General features: G+C 33.8%; 1 protein-coding gene across 2 annotated transcripts in view; it reads left to right on the top strand.

Annotated features, from left to right (window-relative positions):
* Positions 1–13,072, top strand: part of LOC138698339 (putative polypeptide N-acetylgalactosaminyltransferase 10) — an 85,926-nt gene that overhangs the window by 38,533 nt on the left and 34,321 nt on the right. For both annotated transcript variants that reach the window (XM_069824188.1, XM_069824189.1), the window contains exons 8-11: positions 784–894; positions 5,441–5,662; positions 7,124–7,237; positions 8,156–8,299. In XM_069824188.1, the coding sequence (XP_069680289.1) occupies positions 784–894; positions 5,441–5,662; positions 7,124–7,237; positions 8,156–8,299 (591 nt within the window). The remainder of the gene's footprint in view (positions 1–783; positions 895–5,440; positions 5,663–7,123; positions 7,238–8,155; positions 8,300–13,072) is intronic.

Genomic DNA, 13,072 nt, shown 5'->3' with positions numbered 1-13,072 from the left:
CATTGCTTACATGTATGAGGCAGCTACTAGTAAAAAAATGATCAAAGTTACTCAATAAATGACGTAAGTATATGCCGAAGAAATTGTGATACCACACCTAATAGCACTGGACTCTAAACCTGCAACACACTCTCCCGTAAAATTTTGTCTGTGTGGCTTAACTATATCATTCTCACTAGGGCTCGGAAGTTCATGACCAAAAAATCACAGAAAAATTACCTTAAATTTTTGGAAATATAACTTTAAGATTTAAAAAAATGACTTGTGATTTTAATAGTAAAATACAAACAAAATAGTATACTTCCATCTGTGGAAAATGCATTTTCACCAAACTTGACTGTTGCATAAAATTTTGTCTCCTTTGTTTTACTTTCGGAATTTTTACATCTTCACTTGTGTGATACAATATACTGACTGCGGGCACTGCGGCTGCAGTATTTGTTCTGTTGCGTTAAATGGGACAAGCACTAACACACGTGTTCAAGAGTCAAGGCTGATACAACCATAAGGGAAATTGTTGTAAAACACAATCAAATTGCATAAACAGTCTGCAATAGGTTCTCGAATATAGGCTGAATATAATAAGAAATCTTCCTTGAATAACCCATAACTGTTTTTGTCCCACTCAAAAGGGTTACCATACATGTATTAATTTATTAGTGTTCACATTTAAATTGTCTCACAATCTTTGTTTTTACGATTTCGTTACTTAATTATTTCAGATTTGAGTAAAGTATTTATTAAGTGAATTAACAAACTGTCTCAATGGTTGATTGACTGCAGATTTGGATGTGTGGGGGTCAGATGGTGGATGCCCCATGTTCTCGTGTGGGGCACATCTATAGGAAATTCGCTCCATTCCCGAATCCCCAGAAAGGGGATTTTGTAGGCAGGGTAAGTCTAAAATGGTCACAAATTTATCTATTGTAAAGAATCACAAGATTGTAGTAGAAATGACATATTCACTATTGAGAATTCTCTCTAGATTTATCCATTTCATCTCCAATTAAATCATGATAATTTGAAACATATTTCACGATATATTTAAGGGTCTGTCAAATGAAGAATTTAGTCTTCATGTGCTAATACTACAGTGGAACGTCGATACACTGTTCCTGTTATTGCCGTTTTTCCGTCTTTTTTGTCCTAAAATAGTCCCATATAAGTAACGGTATTTTTTTCTGGTTCATCGTTCCTCAAACTGCCTTTTTATCAAATCAGTCATTGAGAAATCACAGTCCCGAAGCTGTATTTTCCTGCATGGATAGTTTTTTTTTTTTATTTTGAAAGAGTGAACATTTTGCTTTCCATTATTATCTTTGAAGCAAGAACATGCAGAATATTACGATCCTGAGACTGTGTCAAACTTTGCGGAGAAGCACAAGATGTATTATATCACCATAATATGTAACATGATTCATCATTTTAGTGCAGTGTGCAAGCTCTCCACATGCGTTTGATATAGTTTAGTAGTTACTAAGTGTGTGATCTGTGCTATGAAGACAAACATCAGATTCTGGAAAGAAACGCTGTTTTATAGTAACTTATTGATTAGACCGATTTTTCCACACAAGAACGATGTGGAGGTATATAAACACTTCATATTATTATGGAATGTATTACGCAGTCGTCTTATCTGACGAGATTCTGCGACTTGTTTAGAGTCGGCTGTGTACGACACAGATGCTGATCTCAGTAGTGGTAAATGTTTCTGTTCATTGTTTATGTTCAATATATATTTATATTATGCTTAGATGCGTATAAGAGAAGTATCTTAGTAGGATTATTAAAGTGCTAGACAGGTCTCGGCATTATTATCATGAGATATGGTATAGGCATAATTTGTGAGGCAGGTTCTAGTTGCATGGAATACAACCGTATGGGCTAATGGAAGCCCACCTACTTTACACAGTAGTATTAATTTTATGAGAATGGATTTGTCATAACAGATATCTGCATTTTAAATGCATCATGAATCTAGCTTCATGATTTTAACATAATTTCTGTCTAAATTACTAGTAACGACCAACCGCTCATTAGGAATTTTGAACTAATTTCTAGCGCACATGCCATCCTTATCACATGCATGATTTGGTATGATGCTGTGGGAGGTGATAAAACTCCACCTTTCTGTTTACCTCAGTATCAATCTGAAATTCACTATAGATTTCAGGTGTAAATGTGCACAGAAGTAAAACTAATTACAGAATTTTTCTGCAAGAAATAGTGTACATAGTGTTCTAAAAGTTGCATTCATTGTAAACAGTAATCATTCATTTATTCATTTTATACCCTATTTAAGCAAACAACATACTTTTTTATAGCAAGTTTACAAACAAAAAGCCACCGGCTTGGCTCAGTTGGCTAAGGTCCTTGCCTGCCGGTCTGAAGTTGCGCTTGGGCGTGGGTTCGATCCCCCCTTGGGCTGATTACCTGGTTGGGTTTTTTCCGAGGTTTTCCCCAACCGTAAGGTGAATGCTAGGTGATCTATGGCGAATCCTCGGCTTCATCTCGCCATATACCATCTCGCTATCATCAATCTCATCGACGCTAAATAACCTCATAGTTGATACAGTGTCGTTAAATAACCAACTTAAATAAATAAATACAAATAAAAATGAAATATTACGAGACATGTAAATTATGATTTCACATTATTTAAGATCAATGCTTTTTTATGGCTGAACGTTCCGAAACAACATTCCAGTACCTTTTTGTTGCAATTTTCATCATAGGACTGAAAAATGTGTGAATAACTATGTTTTCAATATTATTTTTCTTTGAATTCTGCTTAGACCTTGAAACTCTTAGTTGCACTGGACAGTAGTCACGTCCCTGTCCACTATAAAATATTCTATACAGAGTTCCACCACCTTTTCCTCCAGAAGAAAAGCACTGTTTAAGATATTTATTAAAAATTAAATGCATAAACTATTTGAGAATTTTTCCCTTAAAGGTCTAGAGAACAGTGGGATGTGTTCATAAATCCATTGCATCTATTATACGCCTAAGTTCAGTGATTTTTATGGTTTTCCGTATTATTCTTATCCTGTATTTATCGTTTTTGTTTTCTGTTCCCCTGAAAAACTATATGAATCGAAGTTTCACTGTACATTCTTTTTCATTGTGTTATCTGTATCCTTAGTGGTTGAGAAGTTACCCTTCTGCTATTGGATACAAGGTTTATAGTTTCTCTATCATCTACTAATTTTTTTTTTTTTTACCATGATTCATCATTATCTTTGTTTTACATGTAATCCAACCTTGGGCCCAGTATCATCATGCTGTTCAATATACTTTTTGGTTTGCAGTTGCTGTTGAGTGCATAGTAGTTTTGCTCCTTTCTGACAAGCAGTGCTACTGTGGGCAGAGATCTATTGTAGCATAATCTGTTGTGATTTTGGTTCAAGGAACTTTATCATTGATGGAATGTCATATATTATGGTTGTGATAATAAAATTGAAGGTGGCTTCGATTGTGGGTTTACAATCTGTGAATGTGATAATTTTTTGTTTAATATTGGTTCGTAAAAATATTTTTGAGAGCTGTTTCAATTCATGTAGTTTCTCTGTCCCGGGCATGTATTGGGAGAATAATTGGCAACATACTCATGCATCTGTTTCTTGTTTGTTATTAAATAAGCAAGCCATGTCTGTGTATATTCCCAACCATTCATTTTGTACATAGAATTCTTGTACAAATTAAAGTGCTGTTGATCTCTGGAGTTCTGGTTAGTTGTGAGATTTTTAATTGGTTCCACTAAATGTATGTATTTCTCTATGTGTTGGTATGGTGAAGGGTGTGATAATTGCTATGAAAATTCAGCTTTTTCTTGTTCGTTTTGCGACATTTTCTCTGATCCCGATATGGGCTTTTAGAAAATTTTCACTTGTTGATATATGGAACCTTTTCGTTATTATTTGGATTCCTTTTCAATTTTTATTAGGATTAAAGCTTTATTGTCGAGCTCTACAGTTATTGGCAGGTTATGGTAGCTTCTATTGTTACTGTAGGTGTGGAGTTTGTTTCTCTTGTTATTATTCTCGGTGCATTGTCTTGGATTTTTTTTTGTAAGTACAGAGTTACCGAAAAAAAAATGACAACATTTAGTGCTCTGATAACTTTTAATTGTATTCAGCTAGGAAGTTGACTTTGTTACAGATATTCTCACACAGTATGTAAGTTTTTTTTTTTTTTTTTTTTTTTAATAAGTTTCTGTATGGGTATAATTTGTAGCGCAGCACATCAAACTTGCACTTTGGGAGAATCTCGCACAAATTCTACTATCTCATTTGGTTGCTCAGATCCCCAAATTCGGCATCTGTGCCGATTTACGCAACCATTGACATGAAACATTGTCTCGTCTGTAAACAGAACATGTTTCAAGAAAGTTTCATCATCATCTATCTTGCCTAGAATAACATTTACAAACTTGACAGATTTTGGACGATCATTTGGTTTCATTTCGTGCCTTAGTTGAATTTTGTATGTGCATAATCGTAATCTCTTTCGCATAACATCATGTAGAGTTGATTTCGGAATTTGTGCGACGTTTGAATGATTTCTTTGGGCTCCTATTGCAAGATTGTCGAATACACTCGACATCTGCTTCGCTAGTGCGTGACTACCGAGGAGATTTGCACTTAGTGACACTACCCGTTTCTTTGAACTTACGAAACCATGCAGTTATTAACTTCTACGTTGGAGCTTCTCTACCATACATTTCTCTAAAGTTATTCTGAACAGTGACAACAGACTTAACTCCGTGAACCATAGCACACATTGAGCTTTTTCTTGTATAGACGCCATGATGCTAGCACACTAACAAAATGCTAGCTGCAGTGCTACATGAATAATAATCAGTACATTCATTCATTCATTCATTCATTCATACATTCAGTGTTCTGCCCAAGGGCAGGTCTTTCACTGTAAACCCAGCTTTCTCCAATCTTTCCTACTTTCTTCCTTTTTGTCTCATATGATCAGTACTGCCAACAGAAATTTGATAACATCCACTACGCTGTAACGAAAAAAAAAACATGTTAGTTACTTATAATCAAATGTTATTATAGCACAAAATGTTGTGATTCTTTTTTGGCAACCCTGTATTTTAGATTGTTCATTATGACCACTAAATCTCATTCATTGTAGAATATTTGGCTTTGTAAGGTCTGTGCAATAATTCAATACACAGTTCCTCTCCATTTGGCTTCACCAGGCTAGCAATAATTTAAATTTTATTTGTTTTAAATATGTTACTTTCAGTGCTCAGAAAACTGGGTTTCTTTCATTTTCTTTGCGATCTCTTAATATTATTCTGTTAATAGAGTTGGTATATTTCCCTCAGTGCATTAATATTGAAATAAATGATCTCCATTACACCTGAATATGTTTCGTGATATTGTATTTCCTTATATTTTGAATGGATTGTGCTTCTCAGAACTACCGTCGAGTGGCAGAGGTATGGATGGACGAGTACAAGGAATATCTGTATAATAGAAGACCGCACTATCGCAGCATTGACACTGGTGATATCAGCAAGCAGAAAGCTCTACGTGAGAAACTGCACTGTAAATCTTTTAAGTGGTTCATGGAGAATATTGCTTTCGATCTGCCAAAGAAGTACCCACCCATTGAACCCCCTGACTTTGCTCAAGGAGAGGTGAGTTGTGATATCAGAAATTTGTTTGCTTTTCCTTTAGGATAGATCTTATACCCTTCAGCACTTCGAAGCACAGCCATTTAATGCCCTGTCTGTTGTAGCTCTTCAGTTGTTTTGGACTTTTTTATGTTACTTTCACAATGTTTTACTTATAAATTCAAAATATCAATGCAGATTATAAAAGGGACCACATCAGTGATTATTTTGATATATAATGTAAATAAAATTACCGATTGAAGTTTAGTGAAACATATATTTTGGATATTTACAAAAGAAAAAGGTAAGTCAGATGTTGGATAAGAAATAATGCTGCAAAATTTAGAATTCTGGTATGCAGAGTAGCACATTATAATCAGGACACTGCCAACTTGTTTTCTTTCGCCCTTCTTGCCCAGTAGACTGTGTGCCTTCTTGGAAGAGGCTATATTTATTCTTGTTTCTTGAGTTAATCTTGTTTTGTGTGGCTAAATTTTTTTCGGGGAAAAATCTTTAAATTAGCATGCTACTTGACTGTTGCTATTAGAGTTGCGTCCTGTAAAAATATTGCACCTTTCTCTGCATGCCTCTAACCTAACTGTTGTAGGAATTTGAGTAAATGATATTTTTTTCACTAGAATGCGTCTTTGTCTGAGGTGCAATTCATGAGAAAATCTAACTTTTTAAATGTAACACGAAGTTAAAAAATTCTCTTCTGGATGTTGCACATATCATACTGCTCTCTATCGATTGTTGCATAATCTACTTACAAATGAATTAGCAATGAGTGTTATCTAATAAGCAACTTGCATCTTCTGCATGTAACTGGCTATTGTCAAGTAAGTTATGACGTCACTGGATGAGTCCATATGATAGAGGGGTGTCAACTGAAAATAGAAGGATTTATTATTTATTGCTGTTACTATCCATTCTTTTTAAGAGTTTTCCTGAACTTCTGTCTCTTATAGAAAAAAACAAAAGATCAGGACAATTGTTTAACACTAGAGAGGGTATTTAGAGAATTACTTAAAACTGCTGTTTATCTGGATTGATTGTAATACACAAATATGCTTAAAATACAGCACAAATATATTAATTATTATTATTTATTTAACTTGGTAGAGATACGGCCATCAGGCATTCTCTTCCCCTCTGTATATGCACTATGCATACACACTGATGCCTTTTCAATAGCTGATATCATTCACAGTGACCTAAAATAAACCTAACAGAATACCCTTCATTTATTCTTGGTGTCATATAAGTTATCTCTGCAGGCATTGTAAAAATATGATTTTTTTTACAGTCATATTCAAAATATTTAGTTTTATTACCTCATGCAAGTGAAAATGTTCTATTTACAATTTTGATAGCAAGCAATGAATAATTCAAAGGATAGTGCATCAGAATTTGTACAACGTTTTAATCTCCGTTCTTATATTTACATATTCGTAGAAGTTATTTTTACTTTGTGTGTATTTTCAGATTCGAAGTGTGGCAGCACCAGAATTGTGTGTAGACTCCGAACATAAGAAAGCTGATGAGCGAATTGGACTGAAAGATTGTATTAAGGACAACCGAAGATCCTCGGGGGAACAGGTATGTCAGAACTCTTTGTAAATGTATCAGTGACATTCTGAATTTTAAAATGAAAATTATAATATATCATCTATAGGTATAACTTTACTTTTTTCAGGCACTCATCTAGCCTACCGTTATTTTTAGTTTTCTTTTAAAAATCTTTTATTTTTTATTTTTATGTCATCTGAAAGCTTGAATTTTCTAGTTTTCAAAAATATATCAGTTTTGTCTCTATGATCTTTGATTATTTAATTAGCTGAGTTTTTGTTGACCGGAAACACACTTTCTTTAAACCGGAAATGCAGTTCTGCAAGTGTCAATCCATCACATTCTGTCAATTTGATATATATTTCGTGTCATAACAATTATTCGAATTTGGTGGTAGAGTTTGACTATATTATTTTTCATAGTTAGAAAGGTGTGTGTTTGGTTTTACACAATTTTTGATATGCTCAGGATGTAGATGATTCAGTTCAGCATGTTCAGTGTTACAGCATTTTACAACACTAATGTTAACACAAAGTGCACTTTGAATTGAGATATTTTCATCATTCTTGCACCAAAATAGAGCTGATTAATGTAGCTAACAAACAATGTCTTATCGCTCAGAAAGTTAATTTAAAGCTCCAAGATCTTAAATTATTTTTTTATGTTTGAAAGTTTCAAAAAATGAAATGGCATTTTTTCTTAGTGGGATAAGATAGAGAAAAACTTTTCGCATCTTATTCTGTGTTCTTTTAGGAGTAAGTGAGTGAAAGAAATTTTGTTGAAACATAAAAACTGTGGGCCAAGGACTAAAACAATCAAATTTCAGTAATTGTAATTGTTGTGTAATGTCTCATTTAAAAGACTGACAATATTCAGAGACATTGAGGTGATGACAGAGTGGTAAATGATAATAGAGCATTGAAAATGTGATGTGTTTGTTTTGCATAGAATTTCATACTGACGTGGCACAAAGACATACGTCCCAAGGGCCGTACCATGTGTTGGGACGTGTCAGATGTACAGAACAAGGCTGCAGTGAACTTATTCCCCTGTCATGGCATGCAGGGAAATCAGCTGTGGCGATACAATCCGGTGAGTTAATTGTGCCTTTTAATTCTATTTTATAATTGAATCAGGAATTTTCAAAAGGGACTAAGTCTGGAAAAGTAAATTTGAAGAAAACAACAAAAAAACCTTTTGTATGGATCTGGATATATAACAGTCCAAACCTGTTGATACACAATTTAAATGTGTACATTCTAAAGGACTTCGTTCCTTTTAATGCTGAAATCCAAGAAGAGTGTATGGAGAGCCAGAAACGGGCATAAACTCAATTTACAAAAAATATGGACTTGGTCCCTTTTTCAAATTCCTCATTCATTTCTTTCTGTCATAAATGAGGGGCTCACAACCAGAGTGGACCAAGTCTACCAGTGGTCAGTTTGTGGATTAATACAATCTCAGATGAAGAAAACTTAGATTTATTCATTGCCATAACAAACTAAGTCAATAACTCATTTGTTACTCCACAGAGGGCAGCATTTCCTATGGAAATTGAAGGTTGCTGAGCATGAGTCATGTACTTTAAGACTCAATTTCTTAAAATTATTCCAGAAGGACTTGGTCTACTCTAGTTGTGAACCTCTCATATATTTTTACATTAATTTCTTTATTGACTACTAGAGTTCCAGGAAAAATTTACTGGTCTCATTTCTTGCCCACGTCAAATGTAGCTCTATCAGTCATCATTTTCAACCATGAACGCATCATTGTAGGTAACGAATTCGGTGTTAAGAGATACTTCTGTCTCATACACAGACTTCTTTTAACTGCCAGACTGATAGAATCCATGATGGTTGGAATGACCATAACCAAATTTGTTACCAACTGACTGATCATCAAGCTACTTGCGTATATATTAATTAGTTCCTTCAGTCCTTCCTCTGTTCTTTACTTTGTTAGTTCACTTATTTATCTATCCGTTAAGGTAAGATTAGAGACCTTGTATTACCAGTGTTAAATTCACCATCTTTAAGTACCCTTATCACAGAAAGTGTTACAGATATCTCTGTGAATATTTTAAACTGATTCTTTGTTATCTTAAAAGTGCTGAGCTCTTGTTTAAAAAGTGAACTTTGTGAAAATAATAAGTTATGACTTTCTACTACTTTTTAAGAAAAATGAAATTGCATTAATATGAATGCACAACAAAGTTTTTAAGCAAATGACCTGAAACTAGAGCTCAACAATCAATGTAATACTAAAAATAAGCTGTAAAAATTTCATGCTTCTGTCTATCTTAATTTCTGATAAATAGGTACATAAGTTGGAAATTTTTAAAGCCCAGATTAAGTTCACAGTTCAGCATGCTGACCTTGTACAAGAGCTTAGCCTCACAGTGCTGTACTTGTACAAGAGTGTGGCCCTTCAGCTACCCAATCATTCACAGAATAGGAGTGGTAAGCACAATAAGCCACGGGCTGCAATGGAAACTTTTGGGTCCTTTTTCCATACATGAGAGAGAAAAAACTCCTGATAAAAAAGAGTGACAAAGTACATTACCGGTCAAAAGTTTTCGATCAGTTTTCGATGACCTATTACAACTATGGATTTGTGGTTAAAACAGGGATTTCATTTTGAATATTCTATCATATCATAATGGTAGAGAGAGAAAATATTTATTTTGTTGATCTATTTAGCTTTTCCAATGTGTTTGTACATTGAAATAAAGTATATAGTTTTTTTTATAGGTGATCGAAAACTTTTGGCCGGTAGTGTAAATGTTAGAAAACATAAATTAAAAAAAAAACACAGAATATTAAACTTGTTTTGAAAATTGACAATAAAGATAGCCATTACAGTTTTCAACAATACCGCCAACTTACAAAACAATCATTCAGCTTCAGAAACTCCAAACCACAACCTTTCCTTATCAAATAATTTTAGATATATTTATATTTGTATGCAGTAGTATCGATGAAAAAAAAAAATAGTAGTTTAACACATAAAACGTATTACATATTTAAAAACACTTACAATTCCAATTTTTTCAATAAATTATTATACCAAATTGCACAGAAAATTCCAAATTATTATTTGTAACAAAGGTTAAACGAGTGTTGAGGGACTTGTGCCGATTTTGGAATAGACACCGACCCACTTAGGTTAATTTCAATTAAGAAACACGGCAAACGAATTATCTTTGCACCAAAAACGGATGCTCCTTGGACCAAATTACCGTATTTTATAATTATTTGAATGCAACAGAAGTCAGAAGTCGGCGGAAGTCCCTCGACGCTTGTTTCACTGAAACAAAAACCAAATTAAATTTTTTTTTTTTAATTTGGCCTCTGATCTCACCTTGATTAGTTAATAATGTCATTGACGTGTATATTATTATTTTTTGTCTTTATGTGGAGAAGGGACTCAAAGGCTAGCCCAAGGCTTATTGTGCCTTAGAATCCTTCATGTGGGCAGGGTTGTTTGAGTCTGGTGCGTTACAGTGTTGCAACTTGTTACATTTCGTACTCTCCAAACTATTGGACGCATCAAAAAACTTATTTGACAAAGTTGTTCGCATGACTTCATCTATTACCTCTGCGAATTAATGTAATAGATTCCCTTTCACCCTGTATATAAAACTGAGTCAGTTATTGTATTATGTTGCTTAACTGTGAACAAACCAGAGTACATTGCACTGCATTTTGAACTGGACATGGAATACAGGCTTAAGATCTGATACGAACTTCGACAATGCTGAGTGTTTGATCCCTTACATAAAGAGTTATAAATTGTGTTTGGGCAAAGTGATGCCAAGCCTCCATGCATGTATGTTTGCCCAGGCAGTGTCAATCACAACCTTATTTCTCATGCACTGTATATTTAAGTATTCTTAATACCCATTAAATTTAATTTTAGCAAGCATACACTTAACAGTAAACTCCCTTAAACACATAATATGATACTGTCACAAAATCACACATATTTTTGAATACTCTAATAAAATTTACAATTTTCGTATGCAAACATATGGCATTTCTACTGACTTACTTTTCTTTTCCTTCTATAAGAATGTGGGGAAAAGTACCAGTAATTTTGCTGGAGGAGTTGAAGCTGTTTATACATTCTTTCAAAATTTATTTTTTTGGATTCATTATTGGAAGAATATAGACATATTATGTGATTCTAGAGCCACAATACAATCAGTAGTATCAGCAAATCAATCTAAAATGAAAAAAAAAAAATAAAAGAAATCTATTTAGTGATTAAAGAAATTCAAAATTTAAATAAAATTATAGTTCTTCATTGGTTTCATGCACGTTTTGGTATAAGCGAAAATAACATTCTGGCAAAGAAAGGTGCTAAAATGAAACAAAAAGAAAATTATAATTTTTCATATTATTCCATAAAACAAGCTATAAAAATTAACTATTTTCCGCATACTGGGACAGATATGGCACATACAGGTTTTATATTCATATAACTTATAATATAAGAATATAATATTTCAAACTGCATACTGGGACAGATATGGCACTGGAAGAATAACTGGATTTGACCATATGTGACATCAGTTGAGAAAGAGAGAACTACTTAAGTTATTTGAATATTAAACCAGTGTGTACAAAGCTGTTCTATGCAGTAAGGGATTAAATAAAAAATAATTACAATATCCAAATCTTAAATGCTACAGTAAATTCTCATTGGAAAAAATCTACTAGAAAAGCTTGCTGTAGCCATGTTCAAGCTCCTTACTGCTCATGATTGTCTCGGTAAACATTTATGTAGAACTGACATCCTGACTACTTCAAATTATGAATTGTATTTTGAAGAAGAAGAAATGGATATGAATCATTTAACACGCTGTGAAGAACTTAAACAAAATGAAAGTCTTACATTTAAATACTGTGAAGCAAGAGAGAAAATAACTAACTCTATTGTGAAATCAAGAGCATTAGATACCTATGTTAGTTTCGATACTGTTGATCATCAGATATTAGGTTTGATATTGTAGGTCAGTAATGCGCTATAAATATTGTTGAAGGTGGCCAGCCTCATGGTCTAGTGGTCTGAGCTTCTGGCTGTAGTTCATGAGGTCCCGGGTTCGATTCCCGGTTAGAGCACAGGAATTTTTCCTTAAAGGGGATTATTCCTGTGTTTGTCCATGGTCTGGAATTTAGGTTAAGTTTAGATATAAGACCTCTCCTGGCACCACATTATCATAATCATCCTATCACATCATCGGGGTAATGTAACTCCGCCTTCCAGGCACCCTAACCTCAGAAGTGGTTACAACTAAGCCACGGCCAGGAGAGAAGACCAGAAATGTCGAAAAGACAACCTGGTGGCATTGGATAAAAAAAAAAAAAGATACCTACCTACTTTTAATCGAGATATCAATGCACACTGTTAACTGCAATGTACTGCTGCTACTACCACACTGTTGTGACCATAACTTGTATAGGAATAGACTACAGATGCGTATAACAGTTTTGGAATTTCGATAAAACGGATTGTGTATTCCAAAATTTATTCAAAGTATCAAATCCATTGAAAGTAGGATTTTCTTTAAACTGGGGTTTCTCGAATGTGGAAATAAGTTCTATTGTTTTTATGGTAATTCTTCTGAGACTTTTGAAATCATTCCTTGAAAAATGGGAACATTAAAATTGAATTTTACTGTATATGAAAATTTTAATGAAAATATCGAACCTTTCATCCTTACAGCACATTTTGTAACATTGTCTGGATTATATCAGTCTGTTACATAGGGGTTTTACTGGAGTAGTGAAGTAAGAACGTAATTTTTATACCATTCGTATAGATCTCATTTCTTTTGAAATGTGTGTGTGTGTGTGTGTATCT

The sequence above is a fragment of the Periplaneta americana genome, chromosome 4 (assembly GCF_040183065.1).
Source record: "Periplaneta americana isolate PAMFEO1 chromosome 4, P.americana_PAMFEO1_priV1, whole genome shotgun sequence".
NCBI classification, from domain to species: domain Eukaryota; kingdom Metazoa; phylum Arthropoda; class Insecta; order Blattodea; family Blattidae; genus Periplaneta; species Periplaneta americana.
This window is presented reverse-complemented; position numbering and strand designations above follow the sequence as displayed.